The following is a 23,956-nucleotide window of genomic DNA, read 5'->3' as shown; positions in this document are numbered from 1 at the left end:
CGGATGTACCATGCTGGGTCTGCTGAGCAGTCAGGTGGGCACACACACACACGCATGCACACACAGACATGTACACACTCATACGCACGACAGGAACCAGGCACTGGCTTGTCTTGTCTGTATTTACTGTTGGAATTTGGAGCTGGCTGTCTATTGGGACAGATGGGAGGAAGCTAAGAAGCCGAAGAAAGTGGTGGAGGAGGTGGCCATGAGAAGCCCTGCTCATGGTTCTTGAGTGCTATCTTTGCCAATGGTGGAGACCATAGATAGATCTGAATTGGTGAGTCAACCTAGCTAGTCTTGTGTAAATACTTCTTGTTGCTGATTGCTGTGTGTTTGGGGGCTGCTGCTTGCTCTGAGGTGCACTGAGGCAACACAAGGTCTTTTGAGCTCCTTGGAGAAAATTCACCATGTAAGTACAAATTATCACCATTGTACCATGGGCATGAGACTAGCATCAGCTTACACCAATCACCAAGGAATGGCTGGAATATCAGAGAAAAGCAGCCAAATATGTCCCAGTCTCAATCCAGGTAAATGATGTTTCCTAATTTCCATTACCCCTGCCTTAGAGGCAAATGTCAGGGCCATAGAAGAGCGTACCATTGGTCCCCCAGACTCATTTGAATGGCTTGAACAGCACTGATTTCCCCCAACATTGGAAAACTGGGAGAATAGACACAATCATCTTGCCTTTTTGGAAACTGTTGAGAAACTAGTCTTTTAAGAAGAAAAAACAAACAAACAAACAAAAAAACAAAAACAAACAAACAAAAAAAACATTTCTACATGGCAACACACAGTTGGGGCTGGCTCATGCCTGTCCACCACAGCTTGGGGGTTCATAAGTAACTTCCTGCCCATGTGCTTGTACTCTGTGTAATGCTTTCACTTTGTTCTTGCCTCCTGTTCATGGGGGGATGGCTGAGCTTTTCTTTCTCTCTATTGGTGATGCCCTCCCTTACTTTGTCTATGTCAACAAAGATCCCCAATTCATAGTGCCCTCATTATCCGAATCTAGGCCAGCTCCCCTTACAGAGAAAAGATCTGCCCAACCACCCCTTTACCAAGAGAGAAATGAGAAGAGCTGGGTGTCTTTCCCTCTCTCCTCCCTTGTCAGTAATTCCACCCTAAAAAGCTCAAAGTTTTCTTATTCCGAGCTGTCCAGGCAGTAATCCAACTAAATTAGATCATAAGCATCTGAAGGTTTTCATACTAAATAAAAATATAGATATAGCTAAGAGAAGACAAGATTTAATTAATGAGTGTTATTTAACAGAACAAGTTGTACCATATATGGAGGATTAAGAGATAAAAAAGGATAGGAGGGAAAATCAAATTTTAATGAGTTGCTGTCTTTGCTTGCTTTAGCTGAGCTTCCTCCATTGAGGAAATGTTAACACTTACTAGGGAGTCATCTGCATGCATGCATGTATGCAGTTGATACCCGACTTTACATCATGCAGTAGCACTGTGCTACAAACGAATTCAAACCTATCGTCAAAATTCAAGGCTTCCATCTCCACGCTGGTGGTTCTCCCAGGGAAGCCACAAGCAAGGTTTAGTATTGAGGAATACATTTAGGAATTATTGCCTGACATGCCAGGAAAGGAATCATGGGTTAGAATACAGCCAAGTCTTGTGTGGGAAAAATGACAGGCGAGCCCTGAAGTACTATAGTCTACCCCTTGTTCCTTCGAACCATTCTCCATGCCTGTTATCCTGGAGACATTGACAGAGTGAGGTTCCTCATGTCACACTTCATGTGGTACTGAATACATTACGCCCTCAAGAAATGCTGAATAGACTTATTGCCACTCAGCTCAAGCTACACATGGGAATTATGGACATGAAACTCAGCATGCATGGTACATGGATGGTTTCTTGGCATTGCTTATATTCATGTTCTTGCTGGTGGTGGTAGGATCCTTGGTGCATTCACATCTCTTGCCATCTACTCTTGCTATGTGTGTTCACTTAAAGGACTGGAACCATGTAACAGGAGAAGGCTGCAGACATCCATGTTAACACCTCAGGCTTAGCTCTGAGGATCTTTGGTAGGATGCTAGGCCTGTATCCATGCACAGCCAATTACTATCTTTTCTGGTCTTAGTTGTGCACTCTTTGAAGACATACTTGGGAAGCTGAGATAAAGATATGAAGGTATGGTGTCAGTAATTTTTAAGTTAACGTTTGTGGCATACCAAGCACCATGCTGTGCATTTCTTAACAAATTAAGTCTCCCTAACAGTAGGATGGAAAGATTACTATCCCCAACCTTCAGATAAGAAAAATCAAAGCTCATTCAAAATACATTACTTGTAAAAAGTCATCCAAGTGGTATGTAATAGGGACTGGTTTTGGAGCCAGGCCTGTTTAATGGCAATGTTATGTACATTCCTACACCTCCCCAACCTCTGAACTCACAAATAATGACAATAGTAAAGTGTTGCTCAAGAGTGCTAACAGCAGAGAGGAAGATGTTACATTCTACAAACTGAATGTGTGAGATAGTGACAGTTTGCAGTGGTTTCTCATGTGTGTTATGCATTTCAAATGGCTTAATTTTGGGTCAACTGTTTCCGGCTCTAGACTTCTCTATGCTATGGAAGCATTTCTTTTATCAGACCCTCATAGAGCAGGTCAGGAAGTGAATGGACACAGATCTTTCTTGGCCCCATTATATGGAAATCAAAAGTTAATTCAGTTCCTGTTCAAAGGCTGGTGAGAAGTTGATAGCAATATGCTTAAGGGATGCAAGTTGGCCTGCCTGCATTCTCTGGTTTAATAGGAAAAAAAAATACCTTGTTTCTCATATCCCCTCCAATATCTTCACTCACTTTCCCCTGTTCAGGGAAATTGCAATAATCAGTGCTAGCTGGGTTGCCTGGGTTTATCCACACCCAGAGCAGAGAACCTGCCTCAGGGCCACATGACCAGGCCACTCTCCACAATGCAGAAGACACACTGACTTTTATGCTACCGCACAGAGTGTGTTTAGGATGCACTGGTGGTTTGATAACTTCCTGGAATCAAATCGGGCACACGCATTTCTTCTGTACTTTCAAGGTGATGATTTCATAATCTCTCAAACTCCCCACCCCCTGGCATTGTTTCTAGACACCTACTCAGGGCTGTCTGGCGATCCCTTTTGAAGTTAAAACATAATTTCAAAAATAAAGAAATGCAATTCACACTTATCAGAGCCCATCACTTACATACAGCTTTAGACAGATGACCTCCTGGGCCAAGCTTTAACCAACTCCATTACCAATGGGCCTAGGCATGGCTGCTGCTGCGTTAGGGATTCTTAGCTCTTTAAATTGTCTAAGACAGTACTTTTTAATGGGACTTTTTCTTTTGTATAGCCCATCCTTCTTTAGCGTGACATTTAGGGAATGTATGATCTGAACTGCATAGTGATAGCTCTGATATAGGCTAGGATAAGTAGTTTGAAAGACCTGTCCAGAAACTACTCAGAATTTGGGGTCTAGTAGATGTGTAGGCACCCCCCTGCTCCTTTCCAAGTGTGTTTAGAATGAAAGAGAGATTCCAAGGATACGTTGATATGCAGGTTTTTGTTTGTTTGTTTGTTTGTTTTTCTTGGCTGAATATAGAATCAATCATTAACTGAAATGTTATGTGTGTGTGTGTGGGAGGGGGGTTCTTGACTGAGTCTAAACTTGCATATGGAGACTGGACAGGTTTTAAAGAATTTGTAATCGTCTTTCATTACATTTTTTTTTTTTTTTTGGTTTTGGGACACATCTGAAGATGACTGGAAATGAGGATATAAATAGACTCCATGGTGTTTGCTCTATACCTAGCCTGGGGCGAAACCTTGAGAGACAGGAGAGATGTAGTTTGCACTTGATATTTGCTGTCCCAGGGAATCAACCACATCTAAGGCAGAAGTGAAGGACTATTTTCTCAAAGGGACTTAGGGCCAGCAGTTAAGGTTTCCGAATGTTTATTGTTTAAGTGCAATAGCAGTTCATAGTGGGCTCTAAGGGTGTGGCTGGGACTGGATACCTGGCCTCCCACAGCATGGAGCCTGGTAGGCAGTGCTGTGTGTGTCCTGGATGAAGATATTGTAGGCAACTGGTTTCTAAAGGGACAGAGCTTGAAAAATCTGAAAAGGTTAGATACACACATATGAGGCTCCCTTGGAACTCCAGAACCTCCTGATGGTGTTGGCAGGGAATGAACTTGGAGGTTAAGATGAGCCATGAACTTGGACAGGTGGTACAACTGATATGAATAGTTCCTAATGTGTGCAGTAGGTTTGTGGGAATCAGACAACTTGGGTCTTACAATGAATTTAAGAAGGACCAAGGATTGGCCCCTGCTACAGTTTGAGAAGGTTTCCTGTTACCACCAGCCTCATTTTGATATTATCCCAGCAGTCTTGGCAAAGCATGCCAATCTCTGCTGAACTGACCTTTGCACTTGACACTTGTTGGCCTGGGGAGTCAATAGCATCTTTAAGAACAGAAAGAAAGCAATTCCATAGTGGACCAGAATGAAGGCCATCTGGATAATTCTTTGGTTACTGCTACAGAAAAAGTGTGGACTTCCTCTTCAGGGTTTTAATAACCAGAGAACCATTGCCTGGTAGTTTTTAATTACACCATTGATGCCTTGCCCTATCACCAAGGACCAAACAGATCTCTCTTCCTGATTACAATGAAAATATGTGTGTGTTTTTAAAACAAACACTTTACTTAAACTATGGATTTTTTTTAATTAGAAGAAAGATTAACTAAATGAATTTCTCTTGTAATTTAATCCATTCTAATTATCTTGAGACTGTTTATGATGAAATACTTAAAATTTTGCCTAGCTGCAAAATTCACAAATGAAAAACCTTCAAGTTAGCCTATGGTATGGGTGCCTCATGCAGCTCTCTGCTTGTGATGGTTTACAGAAGCACATGATATAAAAGATGGAGGCAAGTGCATCCCAGTCATGACTGGTACATATTCAATATGGTGACACCCTATTTTCCAAAGGCAATAAAGATTATCATTTAAAAATACATATTTTATTATTTGAATTATATGAATGTGAGTGTGTGCATGGGTGGGTACATGCATGTGGGAGTGTAAGTGCCTTTGCAAACTAGATGCATAAGATCTCCCTGGAGTTGCAGTTACAGGAGGAGGTGAGTCACATGACATGAATGCTGGGAACCAAATTTGAGTATTCTGGAAAAGCAGTACATGCTCTAAAAATGTTGAGCCATCTCTCCAGGCATAATACAATCTTTTTAATGTCTTTATGACACCCATTATTTTGTAAGTGACTGTATGTGAAAAGACAATCACTTTAAACATAGCTTATGAAATAGAATGCTATGAAGGGAGAGTGTTGCTAAGATTGAATCCTGTTAGACAAGCAACTTGGGAGGAAAGGCAAAATCTGTGTCGACATGAACATCTGGGCTATCCTTTTGATAGGTACAGATATTCCCCAGATGGTATACATGGGTCATGCTCCAACGAATCAAGACACAGCAGTGAGTTAGGAAGGAGGGTGATTGTGCAGGTTACTGGGTTGAGTGGGGGCAGAGAATCAATGATAGTTTTGGTCCTCCTGGAGGGCATGCCTATTAGTTGGTAGAGTCAAAATGGGGACTTTTGGATTACTCTTGATTTACAGAGTCAGAGTAAGTAAAATTGTGCCACTGATGTGTTCTAAGCAATGCTGACTCGAGGTATCCTCCACCCAGGAAAAGACATTTTTTCTTCTACAATGCTAGGAATCAAATCCTGGGTCTCAGACATATTAGGAAAGTGTCCTGCCACTGAGCTATGTTCCCAGCTGATCAGACTTCTTCTCAATGCAGACCATGACATCTTGCCACACTCCTCCATGGCATGTCTGTGGCCTCCAGTCAGAGAAACACTGTTTCGAAAAACAGAATTCTTCTTTCAGGACCAACAATCTTTAAATTATACTTCAAAGAAGTTTTTTCTTTTGAAAGATACTTATTATAAAAAATAGACCTAAGATTAAAATAAATTCATAGGCTACTTGTTTTTCTGGGAACACCAGTCTCACAGTTTGAGAATCTTTGGCCCCAAAGAAGCAAACCCCAATGTTACAACATGGTTCTATTAACATACATATTTGGCTGCATGTATCGCTGGACTCTTTGATAAGATCAATAGTTTCAGTTCCAGCTGAGAGATGAATTCCGGGTTTGCTATGAGAATGAGAGTTGTAGAACAAACCTTTGTTTGGAGAATGGATGAAGGGTTTGTTGGCTGTGATATGTCACCAACTTCTTGATGGGTTTGGAGGCATATTTGTGGAAGGATGGCGAAAGATTGGAGAGTCAGAATCCTTCCTTGCCCTTCAATTTTTGTTACATAGGTGCTAGGCAATAGTGGCAGTCATAATGACGTTAGCTCATGTCCACAGGGCTCCAATATCAGGCTGAGCTCAGTGCCATTCTCATTCAGCGCAAGGAAGGTTGTACTATTTAGCAACCCCATCTTACACACCATGGAATCAAGGCACAACAAAGCTAAGAGCCACCAGGATTTGAGTTTAAGCAGGCCTATACAAAAGCTGTGTCCTTCTGCACTTCCTTAATAAGCTTGCATTTCTCCCAATCCAGTCCAGGGGAAGTGGAGGGAGACAGATGGACCTATATTAATGCATAGGCAAGGAAACATCTCAACATCCACAGAGATGAATTCCCAGGTAAACTAGGCATGAAGAGGAGCCAAGGGGGAGCAGAAGAACAAAGAATTGTTAACAAAAAGCGCCTTTCACTACTCTCCATGCTTTAGCTGCATGCCATCAGATGGGGCAACACTCAAGGAGCCTGATCCTTTAATGCTAGGTTGTTAGTGTACGTTATGGGAAGATACACCAAAAACCTGCCTTACAGCAGAGAAAAGGGCTTGATTGCATTTGAGTGGCCCATTCACACAAGTCTGCATCACATGCAATAAACCCTGGAAATGGACGGGTCCTTAGAGATCATCTTATTCGAGTATTTTCTAAAGTCAGTCAATCACACAGTGCATTTGTGATATTTGCAATATCTGCACTGTTATTTACTTAATATTTTTCTTTAAATTTACTCAGGCCTAATATCACTACCTACTATCAGCACATCCCTAAGCAATCACACCCATGTAATCAGAGGTTTGATGTGGTAGTTATGTTTTCCTGATACTTATTCTTAAGAGCTTCATATAACTATCCAACAAAGTACATTTGCACCCGATAGACAGCACCTTGTGTTTGGATACAATGCCCTAGGAAGCAACTACATGGTTTAATGCCAGCATTTTTTGCTTGAAGAAACTGAAGTTAGAGACTATTGGTGACATGCTCTAGGGTACATGAATTATTTTTGTCACAGTCAAGCCTAGACTACATGTCTCCCTCCATGATACTGAAAGGAATGAGAGATAAGAAAGAGGTCTATCATAAATATCCTAAGGAATTCAACTCACTAGAGCTATCTTTCTCTTTCCTTTCAAAGTCTTGAGGTGTTAGTATGGATGTACTGTTTTTTTGTGTATATAGTAAGAGATCCAAGAATTACAGACTTGATTTCCTATAAAAGCTGAACTTCTTAGTACCCAAAACATACTAGGACAGTTCATTCTACCTTTTCAACGGATCTTATATGTGTTTGCCTTGTATCTTTCATCAGTGACAAAATGAAATTGTGGTTAACAAGAGACCATATATATGATGGTAGTCCCATAAATTAAAGTAGAACTAAATTTTCTCCTCACTTAATGACATCATAGATATCATTTGTGTGTGGTGACACTATAGTAAGCAAACCCACTGTTCTGTCATTGGAATATAAGTATAATAACTCATATAATTTTGAATAGTATACAATCCTTGGTAATAAATGCCATTGTTGCTGGTTTATACATTTTTGTTTTTGTGGAGCATACTCCCGCTTATTTAAACAGTTCACTATAAACAATGTTTTATAGGCAGCAATATCTATAGCTTTCCATAGCTTTCAATTGCATTAGGAGGCCATATCAAATGACTGACCTAAATCATCTAACTTTGCATAAGAACTCTATTATGCAAAGCCAAAGTCATCTAATCATGCAGTTATTGGATCATGTCCCCACCAAGAGATATATACTATTTTTGATGGGTCTGTACTGGCTATTCCAGGCTACAGGCTTAAATTCTGACCACTTCCTCTGAATCTGTCAGGTGATGCTTTAGAGGATGATCTGAGCTCCCCAAAACCCTTCACCACCTTTGTTCTTGATAAGAGGCCATGTCATGGTAAGATAGTACTAGATTGCACAGGAAGCCCTTCCAGAACTGTTATTTCTGGAAATCTGGAATACCAGGTCATAACATCAGGACCAAGCTTAAGTCCATTGCATCTATTTTCCAGGCTATACTCAAAGCCTTCCTTCAACAGCTAAGACAAAGAAGCAATGTGATGAGAATCTCACCATGTGTTACGCTGTTGTTTCTTGTTGTTTTATTTTAGATTTCCACAGTGGCTTGAAAATGTGTTCCTGCCTCTTCTGCCTCCTACTTTTTATTCTGGGTTTGGATAGGAATCAAAACTTAGAGACCAGAGTCGAAGAGAATATCTGGGCATGTGCCATTCCTAATGTATGGTAGAAGACTTACATTTGGCCAGTTTGTGGGGGAGAAACTACCATTCTAAAAGTTCACCTATATTAGTAAAAAGTTTAAAGGTTCAGGTTTTTTTTTTCCTAGGAGGAGGAGGTGGATAACAACAACAACTATTCTGAAAGTTTTAGTAAGAACACCTGGAGGATTTGATTGATCAACCAAACAGATTATCAGCTGCTATCATGGACATGGTGGTGAGGATAACTTCACAGAGACTAGATTTATCTGAGCTTAAACTCAACTATAGTCATAAAAGCTCAATGTCCAAGGATAATAGCTATGTCAAAAAAGGGAAGGGGAGCAGTAGCTACATCAGTTTTCCTAACTTGGGTGGAAGGTGGAATAAGATGCAAAGGCAGCTGTCTTTGTATGACAATGGCTAATTTTAACAGTTGCTTTTCTCTAAGCTTGTCCCCTGTAGTTCTGAGACTTTCTCCCTCTTGGACTGTGACCCTGTCTCCTTCTGATGACAATCACTTAATCAGCACATCTCATTCTCGCCTGGATGGTTTTACCTTGGGTAAAGATTCATTATCCTTATTAACATCTCAAGAAACCTTTTCTTTCCCCAACCAATTAAAGAGGAAAAATAGAAGGGCCCAGTGCAATAGATGGAAAAGAAAACGCTTTTGACATGTGACACCTGCTCAGGTCACTCAGCCCCATGTGGCCCTGAGAATCAAGTTGTCACAATTCTGAAACATGAGTAGAGGTCAGGACCACAGAGGTAAAATACACAGGTTGGAATAACTGTTGCACGTGCTGTTCACTGCCCACATCCTCAACAGCTCCCCAGGTTTGGAAAGTACCAGTGTTGGTGGATTGAGTCCCTAGACTGTCACTTTGTTTTGCTTGGCAGGGATGGAGGCCTACATCAAGCAGAGGATCACAATAGTGCAGCATGCACAGATAACTGCCCTCATTTCCCTGGCAGCAGCAATGCTGGTGTCTCCTTGTATTTTCTCAACTATTCTGCCAGTCAAACACACTAACACCCAATTCACCTTTTTATTATATAAGAAATGCTTATCTGGGTTTACTACAGTTCAAATGATTTGACCTAATAAAAATTCTATAGTTTCATCAAGCTGTGGTGTGATAGCCATTGGATGGCCTTCTTATGTTAAATCCTTCATATTAATAAGGGGTGGTGGTGGGTGATAGGCAGGTGGCTGTTTATAGGAACAGAAATCCATTTTAAAATCACATTTAAGGAATAAACCTCCTCTAACCACACAATATGCCTTCTGATTTATTCATAGGAATAAACTGCACCTTACCCAAATAATGCTAATATATTCCAAAGATATACATGAAGTGTGGTGATTTAGATTCGAAGTCTATTCTTATCTATGCAGGTCTATAGATTTTAGACCTTATATTTAACTTGTTAGGAGTGAACATAAGCCTCATTGTTGGGCAGGTAATTTAGCTTTTACCGTTAACACCAACACATTATACCTTTGATTCAAATATGTAGCAATAAAACATGCACTAAATTCCCAAATAAAAACAATTTGGGAAAAGCATTTGGCCAAATATGGAGAGCCCCTGGGGCTTCTACTTGAGTGACTTTTGGGAAGTCTGCACTTTCAACACCTCTTTCCTTTCTTCCCTCCCCATCTTATTACTTCTTCAGTAATAAATGCAACCTATAAAGGCCTGTGTGAATTGTTCAGGTGACTATTTGCAAGGACTCCCCTGAAACCATCCCTCTACGACCTTCTGAAAACAGGCTGCAGACCACCTGAGCACTCAACACCAGCCACCACCATCCTGCCTTACCCCACTGTTTACTGACCAGTGCTCTTTCATTCTTATTTATTTTCTATCTCCAAAACATAGCATTTGAGGCTCTGTGTGGAAAGGCCCTAAGTGCTTCTTTTTCCTCTGACTGTCAGTCTCCCTGAGGAGGACAGCTGATTCTGGGCTTGTAAATTGTGGCATTTACTTTAAATGAAATGACAGGGATGTCTGTTCAAACTAAAAGACTAAAACTTCATGAAGCAGCTCCAGGGGCCAGTAGCTGGGAAGCCTGAGAAGTAATTATGCATGGATGATCCTCTCCCCAGATTTCCAGTAGTGACTCTCACCAACTAAGGGACTTTTGTTGTTTTTGAGAAAATACAGAGAAGAAAACAAGACGAGACAACACAGGGCCTATTAACTAATCTGGGGAGCCCTGATTTCTCCCAAGAAAAAGCTTTGGCAATCACAATCTTAACAACTTTCTTAGAAGAGATTCTAATATTTCTGGGTATCCTAACTTGGAACAAGGGACTTGCATGGGCTAGCACCTCTCTGTTCTTAAAGTGTTATGCTGCTGCATACAAATTGGCATTTCCTTGACACCCCTCTAGAACTCATGGGTGTTAGATTACAAAGATGTGAAGCTTGAGCTGAATACTTCAAGTAGCAGAGACACCCTTTGCTAGGTCATTGCACCCAAAGGCCTGCTTGACTGAAGTGCCTGAGCTCTCCTGCTGGCCTCAACCTCACTGTCCTCCATTGAGATCAAAGCTCTCATTGGTTCATTTCTTGTTCAAAGGCCCCAGAGACAACTCAGCTCATGTTTTCAGTCTTCCCTCACACTCATGCTGTGGGTCCTCTCCCTTTTCCTTTGGCCATAAGATCTGTCAAGTCACCCTTGGTGGCATCTCTTCCTCACAAGAATGCCTACCTGCCTTTCCTTTTACCTCTCTCTTCATCTGGTCTTAGGCAATTTTCTCAGAGTTCAGTCACTTTAAAAAAGGGACTATATAACAATTGGTTTTGTGGGGCTTTTATTCTCTATTGTGATTGCTCACTGCTGAGGTGTAGCTGGCAACTAGCAAGATGCCAAAGAGCTGGTGTGGCTGTCTTCTACCAATGCTTTGTATATGAACACTGAAATTGGAATTTCATAGAATTGTCAAATGTCAGCAAATTTTTCTTTCTTTCTTTCTTTCTTTCTTTCTTTCTTTCTTTCTTTCTTTCTTTCTTTCTGGATTTCTATCAAGGTTTACAAACTGTCAGAAACAGTTCTTTGCTAGCAAGCTACAGAAAAATCTGGAAGCAGGTCAGATTTATCCTTTTGGCTACAGGTGGCCAAAACCTGCTCTAAGATCTACCTGCTCTTCTCTCTTGTGAACTATTTCTCGACCAGAAAATAGGTTGCCGCAGGAGTGAGAGCCAATAGGCTCCACTCTGGAGACACTATCCCTGCCCTTTACTTCCCAGACAGGGAAAGGGAGAGTCAAGATTGAAGTATGTGAATCGAGAGATGTGGGATTATCTACCTTAGGGTGTTGATTGGCAAGAGCTTCTGGAAGGGGATGGCAATAGGGACAACAGAGATATGAGGGTGGGGAGAAATCCTTATTTAAACCACACCAGGCATGCAGAAGCACACAGAAAAGCCCTGAAGAGTGGAAGCCACTGTAAGGACTGTCTTGGTCTTGGGCTGTGCACATCCCTCCCCTGAAAGTCTGGTGAATCATCCCTCAGCCTCTGCAGGGAGCTGAGATGAGTGTGGCTGCAGGGAATGCAGGACCTGGAGCATCATTGAGAGATTGCAATAACAATTCACTGCCAACGGACTGTCCCAGCAGGGTCCCAGTGCAATAGTCATGGCCCTGATTGGCATGCTGCCCTTCAGATGGCCAATTAGATGGAATAGAGGGAGATCAAATGCAGAATCAGTTCACTTCATCTCTGTTTAACCGCCTGAATGAACAGCATGGGAAACTGAGTCAGACCTCATCAGTCAGCCCTGTGCAAGTTCCTCTGCTTGTCTCTTATTCTAGATGGCCAATTTGGGCTTTGGGGCTAGGACAGAGGATAGGGCTTCAAATTGATGGCTAGAATCAAAGGTAACTTGAAGTGGGGAAGCAGTTGCCTGTTTGGAGTCCCCCATGAAGGGTCTATGCAGGCTAATAGATTATCAAGCCTGGTGTGGAAAGAGTCCTCCAACAGACTTAGATAAGCAACAAAAGCAAAAACTGGAGGAAAAAAAAAAAAAAGATGGTTGGATGGATTACCTTGTAATCCTAACAATCTGAGAGAAAAAAAAGTATTGGCTTCCAACCCTCAATTAAAGAGATAATTAGACACTTTCAGAGCAGCCTGTGCTTTCTCAAACAAAAAGAAAGGAAAAAACAAACAAAGCAACAAAATGACAAAAACAAAACAGAGCAAAAAATAAAAAATAAATAAAAACAAAAACAAACAACCCCCAATAAAACAAAACAAAACAAAAAACCCAAAATCCAAAAAACAAAACCTCAAATGAAGAAACTTCAAAACCATTATGTATTTATGTTTTGGGAGACAGGGTCATGACATATAGTTCAGGTTGACTTCAAACTAAAGGTCCTCCTAGTTCAGGCTCTTAAATTCTGGGATTATAGAGTATGCCTCTATTATCCTTTTAAAATGGTCACTTCAAAACAAAGAGTAGGCATTTACCATTTTTGAGGGAAGAGGGAGGTTTTTGAGACATGGTTTCTCTGTGTAGCCTTGGCTATCCTGGAACTCACTCTGCAGACAAAGATTGGAACTTACTCTGTAGACCAAGTTGGCCTCCAACTCAGATCTGCCTGCTTCTGCCTCCTGAGTGCTGGGATTAAAGGTGTGTGCCACCATTTCTGGATTACAAATATTCTTGGTTTAGAGATTTTTATGCGCATGGTAGCTGAGTGGAGAATGGAGCGGGACCAGAGGTGGAGCCATGCACTAGTGGCTGTGACATTGGGGGAGCTCAGGAGGCAACCACTGGGCTGCATGAGCAAGAAGGTGCTTGGATCAGCAAGAAGGTGCTTGGCAGTTGTGCCTGGCTGTCCAAGGACCTGGATGGCTGGTGTACACCAAACATGCTCCACAACAGGTTCACAGAGGTATCAGCACCAGGGGATCCAGGGATCCAGCCAGAGAGAGCAGGGAACAGGGCACAGCCATATCAGGGTGCTTGGCAGCTGCAGGCACTGATAGTTTCCCATGCGTGTGCATTCCTTCCTCCCCAAGATGAGTGCTTTGGATAGGGTTTCTTAATCTGATTGGCTCTCTTTCCACCCCAAAATGCAATCCTGCAAAGAAGGGAGAGGCTTTTCCAATGGTGGAATCTCCCTAGCCCCGTGGAGATTTGGAGAGGCAGTGGGATGTTGGAGGGCACATGTGTCCCTGAGGGAACAGCCAGTTGCAATGCGCGACCGTCACTATCGATCTACGATTTATGAAAATAAAGCAATATGTGCCTGTTTCGGTGCCTGCCGTTTGCCTACCAATGGTGCAGTGTTCACCATTCCAGCCCTCTCGGCATTCACATTTGCCATCTTTACAGGTCCCGTGCTCAATGCAGCGGGGGTGGCACACGCGCTGGTCACAAGCTGCGCCTGTCCAGCCCTCTTCACAGCGGCAGGCTCCCCCGATGCAGACGCCGTGAGTGCCACAGTCTACTGAGCACACTTCTGGAAGAAAAACAATGATTACAGCTCAACACCACAGCGGGGTGAAGTCCTTCATGGAAGCCAGACCACACACATGGCTCCAGAGCCGGCCCAAGGCCCAGCAGCCATAGCAGGTTTGTCTCTCCACTGGCTGGGGTGTCATTCTGCTACTTTAAATTTATTTTTTTTTCTTCTAGAGCAGTGGTCCTCAACCTGTGGCTCCTGGGCCAGCAGCATCACCATTATCTAGGAACTTGTTAGAAATGTTAAGAAATGCAAATCCTTGTGCTCTGGTTAGATCAATTAGCTGCAAGCCCTCTGGGTGGTTTGGATACTCACTGGAGTGTGACAACAGCTCTTCTAGATACTAGGACCATTTGACAGGCAATGGCTGCCATTTACCTAAGCTGACCAGGAGGTGCACCTCACACAAAAAGAACTACCTGGTGGATTCTGGCTCCCTGTTCAGCTGGGGTTCTTTCTCACTGAGAGCCTGAACTGACCAAGCCACTGAAGCCTGCAGGGGACCATGCTGCTCCATCCTCACAATGCCTGCAGACCCACATGGTCCCCAGATCAGCACTCTAGGGCAAAGGTAACCACTGTAAAGTATGCTGCACTTGCACAGCCTCTTTCTCAAAGGAGCTCAAAGTCTTTTGTGGGGGGAGGTGGGGAGGAGACAGACAGACAGATATGCACTCTGGCCTTCCAAACCTATCACGCGAGGACAAGCACGTGCCAGACATTCATCCTTACAACAGCCCACAAAGGGAGGCATGGCTCATCATGCCAAGGGGGAGGGGACCAGACCGAGATGGGCAGTTATTTGCTCAAAGTCATAGCATGTCTGTAGTACTAGGACTTGGGGCTAGACTCTGCATCTTCCCCCATCCCCTGCAGAACTTTGCCAGGACCTCCAGCAGATGAAGCCAGAGGTGAGTGGGCCGACTCCTTTTTTTTTTTTTTTTTTTTTTTTAAGGAAGATTCATTACTTTCCTCATTGCTGGCAAAGCTTCACATATCTTCCCTTTATGATGTCATGGCAAGCTGACAGCTGTCTCAGCACCCTGAGGAAGGGGACGACACGACGATGGCTTGCTCGGATTTGCACTAGTCAGTGAATAGACCCTTTCTTGGGAAGGTTGGGACTGGCTTGAACTGTTGAACTATTCCACTTTTTTTTTTTTTTTAAGGTCACTTGGGAAGTAAGACACATATTCTTAATTTTAGGAAAATAAAGTGTAAAGCATAACTTCATTATTTCCCTGTCACTGGAGAACTGCAGAGCTTTATAACATGTTCACACGACACCCCGAGGGAGACTCTCTTCTGTTTTATAGGACGTTCTATTCTGTTTGTCTGGGACTGAATTGTTCTGTATTGTTTTCTGCTACCTTTAGGGAGTATACATAAGAAAACCTATAACACAAGCAGAATCATCCCTCCTGGGCCTGTCATCCATTTGTGGTGATGGACCCAAAGAGGAACAGGAACCAACACTATCATTTGATTTCTCTTTTCATTCTCAAAGACCACAGACTCTATGGCTAAAGATACAAGAGTGAGAAAGATACCATAAGACTAACCAAAGTCCCTCTTATCCCAAGTGTAAAGACAAGATTTCCATCCAGCCAGAATGCAATGGAACACGATGTTCGAGTGTGGGAAAATGAGGAGACGATCTCTTGGCTTACCAACGGAGCAGTCGGGACCCATCCAGTTCGGATCACAGCTGCAGAGGCCAGAGTCAGGGAGGTAAGTGCCATGCCCACTGCACTGGTCTGGGCACTGGACCCTTGCCAGCTCACAGTTGAGACCACCCCAGCCAGGGCTGCATAGACACTCTCCATTCACACAGACACCATGGCTGGAGCAGGTGGGATCCAAGCAGTCAACTGAAACAAGAGAAGAAACACTAATCAGTCATAAAGAACGGGCCACTGAGGCCCTGATCCCTATTTGCACAACCAAATGAAGGTGCCCACTCATTACTCATGTGGTCTCTTGACAGCCATAAAAAAGGAATTTTATATGTTAGAGTACCAAATCTTACAATGTAAAGAAGACATGAGAAACACAAGGGAATTACTCAGGCACAGTCAGCAAGAGTCAGCTCTAGGTTCATCACAGATCGAAAGGTATGCCATCCACTTTTCTAATGCTGTATTTTCCAACCTTCAACCTTGACTGATCCACAGCAGGATCAGGAAATACATGTGGTGTGTTCTGTGTGTATGGCCAAGCCTGATTTCCTTCACTCTAAGAGAAAGCTGAGAGGCTCATTCTACCCTCACAAATTCTTGATTTCAAAATGAGAATGAAAGATAAAAAAGAAAACCCATGAAACTCTTAAATGAGTCACTTTCCTAATTGTTTCACTTAGGCTAAGTTTAAAATTAGCTTTCCACTCTGAGTATACACCTATTGAGGGAGTTGGTGAGGCTGCATAGTGCAGGAGGTAAAGTTGGCTATGTAACCCAGCCTTTCTACAGGTGGTCCTGAGTGGTGTGGATGGGCCAGTGTTGTCAGCCATGACAATGGTCTACCCCAAGACAGTCTACTGGGCAAGTTATTAGTAGATTCCATGTATTATTGTCCCTGTGTGTATTATGGTTTGATTCCTTAGGCGTTCTCAAGATCTGAGTGCCTGCACACCAGATGGGATTTGATATTGATCACTCCAGAATCAAGTCAAAGCAAGGGCAAGCTGCTAGGGGCAGTTAGTAAGGATAGGCTTTAATATAGGCATGTGATCTCAAAGCTTACATCTCTATCAGTCGGCATGCTAAGGTAGACAGGCATTTCAACAGACAGACTGGCTTTCTTGGAAGGTTCCCATGGCATGTGGAGAAGAGAGTTCAGTATATTATGGGTTAGGATGGGGAATGGGACTTTTGCAATAGTGAAACTATTGAACTATTATCTTCTTATTTGAGAGAGACAGACTTTTCTATGATTTGAAATCAGGCCTATTGGCCCACACTGGAGTGCCACTTCTGCCATCTCCTAGAGGTAAGACACAGATAACTGGAGACTAACTAATTCTTCCTTTGTAACTTTTTGGGGCCATTCTGGCAATAATTCAATCCTTATGTGTCCTTGTGCTTCTTTGTGGTTCAGATCTTCAGAGGACAGCTTGTCATCACTCCTTGTCTAATATCAAGATGGAAATTTGTAAGACATTTTGTTCCTTAGACATGAGATGGTTACTCTAGATAGGAGTCCTTGCCCTATTGTCCTTATAGGGTGCCTACCTGCTTCCTTCCTTCCTTCCTTCCTTCCTTCCTTCCTTCCTTCCTTTCTTTCTTTCTTTCTATTTAAGCACAAAATGATGATTCTATAAGTTTTAATACTGATAATATATTGACTGTAAATATGACATCATTTAAAGGATCTGTGTCATAAACTCTCTAATCCTGAGGGTGTCAGACAAGAGGACTGTGAATTTATTAGAAATCACAATGCTCCACAAAGCTCTCAAAAAAGACCCATCACTTGAGGCAAAACCAATTTTCAGCATTAAGAGAATTCCATTTAGATATTTTCAGGAAGATATTATTTATTGAAGTCTTCCAAATTGTTTGAGCCATGGAGAAAACAATCAGTTTCCTTCACCCAGAAAGGTGAATTTTAGTGGTTTAGTATTAGTTAGAGATGTTCATATTATTTAAAATTGTTACAGTTGCTTTAGGACGGAATCTATATGGTTGGGGGAATTGAACTCTGGGTAAAGTAAACCCTTTGATACCTTCAAATTGACTCCACACAAGGAGATGGAACACATCTGTATATACGTTTGAAATGAAGTTTAAACACATGAAAGACATTTATGTGCTAGTTACAGTGTTTCCTACATGGCATGGGGAGAGTGCATATTGTGTTTGCAGCTTAATGAGGAACAAATGTTAGACAGCTATAAGAATGTGTCATTAGCAAAGTAGATGTCCAGGGATGAGTAGAAAGAGATGTGGTGCCCCCCCTCTCTCCTTCTTCTTCCTCCTTATATTTCTGGTTGTGAGCCTAGCCTTTAATGGCTGAGCCATCTCTCCAGCCCCTTCCTCCTTACTTAACACAGAGTCTTAACACCACGAACAGGCCTAGGACTCATTATATAGCTCAGGCTAGCCTTATACTTGTGATCTTTCTGTTTCAGCCTCCTAAATCCTGGTGCTTCTGGTGTGTATCACCACATCTAGCTGGTGTTATTTGTTTTTGGAAACAATATGTTTTTAGCATTGGTAATATATTAACTTATTCATCAAGAACCAATAATGTTCATTTTCTTCTCCTAAAAGAGACCTTGCAATTTAGTTTAAAAAATTTATGCCCCCATTTCTAATAAGGCAAAATCAAAATACCCATAAAAATATTGTGTATTATTGCCTAAAAATGCTCTCAGCCTATAATTAACCATTTAACATGTTTGGTGAAGTATCAGCACATGAAATATTTTAAAAATGTATCATAATCTTTTCATTAAGCAGGTTAAATAATAAAGATAAGGTAATAAGAAAGTTCAAGAGATAATGAAAATAGATACATGCACTTACACATACACACGCAAAGAAAGAGAGAGAGAGAGAGAGGAGAGGAGATTTTTCTGCCAGCTATATTAGCTCCCTTCTTCGTCCTGAATTATGGTAAGAAGAAAGGAGGAAAACCCACTGAGATTTATTTCCCCAGTACTAGAATGTCATCAACAGGGCCATTTATAGTATCTAGAAATACAAGTCAACATTTTCTCTGGTCAGTGGTATCAGTACATATGCCCTTGGTGCCCTGTAATTGCAGTGGCCAATGGAATAACCAAATTCAAATTTTAAGAGGAATGGTTTTACACTGAATTTTAAATTTGGTTCCAATTCCATCAGATGGTCTTTAGGCCATTTTCAGGGTCTTTAACAAGCAGGAGAGACTCTGTGGTCTTATGAAGCTTTATAAATAGAAACAGTTGTACTTAGGAGGACAAGTGCCCTGTCCCTTGAAACACCAGCTCCTGAAGGCTGAAATCGTTAGAACTCATTTGGTCTGGGGTCCTCTGTAGATTTGACAAAAAGGGCTCTGAATGCAGCTTCTGTCCCCAAGGATGGAAAAGGAGGTCAAAGGAGCTTTAACAAACAATATGTACTATGAACCCCAGAAGAACCATGAATTACATTTATGAAGTTAAATGTCATTGAAAAATGACTCAACCATGAAACTGACATGAAAACATGGCCGACTTAAACTAACCTGTCAGCTCCCCTCTCGTCTCTTTCCCACTTCCCCAGACATCATCGTGCTGTATCTCAAAAGACATTCTTTCACTTTCCTGCACACATTTGTTAAATCTACAACTATGTTTATGCAGCAGAAACAGAGGATGGTAACTATTGATTTCATTGTCATTGCCATTTCAGGTAAAGCATTCAAACCTATGACTGTGACAAATATCAGAAACAAAAGAGCTAAGTGGAAGAAAAAGTGCTGACTCAGGTGTTCTGATTCCATTTCCTCCTTTGAAAACAGCGAATGCATCACCTCTGTTCATTCTTTTTGGGTAGCAAAGATCGATAGGGGAGACCTCATCCTTCTACAACCCTCCACATGGCTTACTTGTTTCATTGAATGGTTGATTCACTCTCAACATTTACATAAGACAGCCTGGGAGAGTAAGAAAAGTCAAGAAACTACTTGACATTCCACTCATACACCATCTTTCCTGGAGAGAAAAAAAAAATCGGAAGACTGGCAACGCCTTGTTCCTGTACTTTGCTACTGCCCAGCAGTATATGCAGAAGGTTGTTTTAACCTTTCCTGTCATATTATTGACCTCTCCCATGTTTTCAGCAAATGCAGCTTTGCCTCCTGTAATCCATTCATCTTCAGGAACTTTAACCTTTCCAGCAGGGTTATTAAATCAGGATTTCCTCCATCCTAACTCCCAATTTGGTTTTATGATAAACACACACACACACACACACACACACACACACACACACACACACACACAGGGAGGTTACCTTTGGTAATAGAGGGGAGAATGCATAGTGAACAGAGCAAGGGAAGACCTGGGGGTCAGACAGCCGGGTGACATTAAGGGTATTATTACTGATATATTGAAAAATTGTAGCAGAACGATGCTGTAGAAGTTGACTCTTTTGAGGCCACAGTTGTAGACAGAATGGAATGGAGGATTTTGTAAGGGAGGCCTATAGGGTATATCTAAGAATAAGGCACCACCATGAACCGAAGGTGAAGGAAGACTGCAGTGGTGGTGGTTAAGGTTACATCAAATCATAGGCATATGACTTTATTCTCGGATTTGCTGGAGGTGGTGGTGGGGTCTCAAAATGACCCACATATGTACAGTCTTTCAAGTCTGCCTGTTCTCTAAGGACAGGAGGTTTTGTTGAAATATTTACAGAGATGTGCATGGGCCTATGAATACCAAGAAGAAAGAAACCAAATCATAACATCAAGAAGCCAGCTTGGAGGGTAAGAGGTGGGCAGAGAGGAATCCTTTGTTTTCTTTCTCTTGATAGTCCCAGAAATTCTCAGTTAGAGGACACTAAATGAAACAAAAGAAAATAGGGAGCCATATCTGCAGAGGGGGCCTGGCAAGATGACAGAGCAGGTAAAGCTGCTTACATTCAAGGCTGAGTGCGTAAGTTCAAGCCCCAGAGCCCACATGGTAAATGAAGAGAACCAACTCCTGCAAGCTGTATTCTGACCACCACATGTACATTATGTATGTGTGTGTGTGAACGTGCGCATGCATGCACGCGCACGCACGCGCGCACACACACACACACACACACACACACAAATAAGTTTTTTCTCAAAAGATCTGGAGAAGAGAGGAAGGTAAGCAGGAAAAGAAAAAGATAGTACAGGCAGGCAGGCAGGCAGAGACAGAGAGAAATCAAAAGAGAAAAGTAGCTAATGTCTGTAAAGCAGAGTAAAACAGAACATTCCTTCCAGAACCATCTCCATACACCTTTCCTAATCTACAACTAAAGAAATTTACCAAAGCTCAGACGTTTGTAGTTTTGGGTGCAAAATGCTGCCAGGTGAAGTTTTCTTTGTAATGCAGGGAGCCCAGTCCGGGGCTCTGGCCTGGCCAAGGCCAAGCCCTGCAGCTGACCTGCTAACTCTCTGTGCTTACCTTCCTCACAGTGCTCGCCCTTGTAGCCAGCAGCACACACACAGTTGCCATCGATGCAGGAGCCGTGGCCCCCACAGGAAGGGTCGATGCACTGGTTCATAGGCACGTCGCACTCGGCACCTTTCCAGCCACTGTAGCACTGACATGTCCCTTTGGAGTACTGTCCATTCCCACTGCACAGGACAGGGCAGGCAGCTGGAAAGCCAAAGAGAGAACACCAGGTCACAGGGGATCAACATCTGGAGGGCTGTGTCTGTTTGGCACCACAGCTTTGCATACAACCTTGTAGGCTGAGGACTTAGTCACAGAGGTGCCAGTCACCTTCAAGTACAAACCAACAAGCACACCATTGTTGTCAGTGGCTCCTGACTATCCGTGACCGGGCACAGCAGAGAATGCTTTGTGCCCTTCCTGACTGAATGACCAGAACCACCCTGTGAGGGGCAGCTATGATCAGGATTCCACATGTACTGGTGACCTTATCACAAGGCTCACAAGCAGGCACCCAGATTAACACCCTCTACAGCTATGTTCTTATAGAAGCCATTCTGTTTGTAGATGCTGCTGACACTGGCTTGGGATCTTGGTATGTTTTACTCATTATTTTATCCTCAGATAAGTTGACTCCTGTACTGGACACATTTGAGTCAATGACTCTCTCCTTCCGTTTATTATCTACACCATGAAGAAACAAGTGTATATATTAAACAAGTGTATGTATTAAATCATAACGATAAAACGAGCCTGGATCATTAAGTAAACAAACAACTCCCCCCCAAAAAAGAAACAAGGAAACAAGAGAAGGATGAAGGCAGGCCCAAGGCATGCCTTCTAAAGCATCACCCATCTCTTGCCTTTGTTTATGGGATAAAGGTTGAAAAGTCTGTGGAAATTGAAATGCTGTTACCTCTACTTTAAGTTGGCCTTAACTGTGTCACTTCTCACTTTCAGAGTTTATTTACAAGGGGGTTTTAGGCGACTCCCTGAGGCTTTAGATTTGCCCTATCGTCAGTGATTTGCAATGAACCTATATTTCCAAACTGTCTTTTAAATGGAATGTTTCTCTGGCTGCTCCGGTTATGGCATGGGCCTTCAAGAAGAGACCTTCAGAAATGACCCTTGCAGGTATTTCTGTGGCTACTGGTGGTCTCTGTGATTTTTGAGTTCAGGTTCTGATAATTCTTCACTGATACATGGTGCATCCATACAAAGTCAGAGAACTACACGGTTTTTTGAGCAGATTGTGCAGTCAGTCAGATCACTACTTACTCCACTGTCCACCCTGCTTTACTCATCCCTTCTGTGGGCATGGTACAGTCATCATCTTCCCTCTGTGAGTGTCTGACATTCTAGGGACATGGTAATCTTCCAGAAGATAGGACAGTGCTTACCAAAGATGATTTCCTGTCACTTCTGAGTTCTATATTGTTGAATGGCTCGGGTAAAAATGTAATGTCTGCATTCTTGATACCCAAGGGTTTATGGGCAAGCACCAAGGAGTATTTATGAAAGACAGGGAAAGAGCAATGCCTCAAATAGACTTCATGTTACAAACACAATGAATTTCCCTCTCAATTTCAAACTGATTTGAAATAAAACATCTCAATAGTTGGCATATGATTGATGAGATATTATCTTCCCAAACACTTCATAAGAGGACATTTGTAGAAAATGTTGGGGATATTATTTTCAAAATTCTTATCCTTATGAAGTATCTAGAGAGGAATGAGTTCCAATGACATGAAAGATACACACTGAATTCAGATAAACCTTTCTAAGTGGATGGTGTGTGTTTCTAACACTTAGAATGTTAAGCAGGGATCCTATAGTTGCTAAAGACACTGATTGTCTTAGAGATGGTAGGGGAAAGAACTTGGAACCCCAAATATGGGATGTGCATGTGTAAACTAGCAAGAGTAATGATTCTTGAGGTCTTGAGAGAGATTTGGAGACAAACTAAGTTTGCTCCACATCAGTTCATTGAAGGATTCATGCTAAGCTTAAGGTGAGGGATGCAAATTATGATCCCCTCTTTTGTAACTCTGCAGACATCAGGGAAGATCATGGAATCTTTCCCTGGGCCTACAAAGAACCTGAAAACCATCACAATGTCCTTCAAGGAGGATGAGCTGGCATTCAAGAGAAAACCCCCTTGTCATTGCTGATCTGGGTCACATGGAAAGATCTCCAGAAGGAAGACTAGGATATGCATCATTTCTCACCCTCTTCCACCCTCATACCTGAAATAAGCAACAGTGAGAAATGCATCTCAACAATGTATAGTCTTCCAAGATGGTTTCTGACCTTGGATGGGCTGCCTGGATGGAAGACAAATCTCAAATCCCCGCCACTATGTCCCACTTCATCCCTTTTCACTCCCACAATGTAGGGGAGGAAGCAAATGGTTACTGTCTCTATTAGTTGATAAAAGGAAGGATTATTTTCTCCTTTTATTTTGTACAATCTCCAAGTTATGGGGGAAAATAGAATTGTCTAGAAAATAAGAATTGGTTATTACACAGAATCAGATGCCTGGGAAATCAAGTTTAAAATGTGACCTACTTAAATTACTCAGGGAAAAAGTGGAAATGAGTCAGGTCATGGTGTTCCTAAATGTAGCCCTTTCTTAATTTGTTTGATGTAAGCTTGCTAGGACTGTAGTCAGAGATGCAAAATGCTGATGTTTGCTGGAAAGCAGGGCACTTGTGGGTCTTGGCTGATGCAACATCAAAAA

At 42.2% G+C, this 23,956-nt stretch overlaps 1 protein-coding gene across 13 annotated transcripts in view; it reads right to left on the bottom strand.

Moving 5' to 3' along the window:
- The window catches only part of Tenm2 (teneurin transmembrane protein 2), a 922,050-nt gene that overhangs the window by 112,425 nt on the left and 785,669 nt on the right, over nt 1-23,956 (bottom strand). For 11 of the 13 annotated variants that reach the window (XM_051180940.1, XM_051180941.1, XM_051180943.1 and 8 more), the window contains 3 exons: nt 21,223-21,417; nt 15,770-15,970; nt 13,884-14,096 (listed from right to left, as the gene is read on the bottom strand). In XM_051180940.1, coding sequence (XP_051036897.1) covers nt 13,884-14,096; nt 15,770-15,970; nt 21,223-21,417 — 609 coding nt within the window. The remainder of the gene's footprint in view (nt 1-13,883; nt 14,097-15,769; nt 15,971-21,222; nt 21,418-23,956) is intronic. The other 2 variants (XM_051180944.1, XM_051180949.1) reach the window with 2 other exon arrangements.

This window comes from Phodopus roborovskii, unplaced genomic scaffold (genome assembly GCF_943737965.1).
Source record: "Phodopus roborovskii unplaced genomic scaffold, PHOROB, whole genome shotgun sequence".
NCBI classification, from domain to species: Eukaryota; Metazoa; Chordata; class Mammalia; order Rodentia; family Cricetidae; genus Phodopus; species Phodopus roborovskii.
This window is presented reverse-complemented; position numbering and strand designations above follow the sequence as displayed.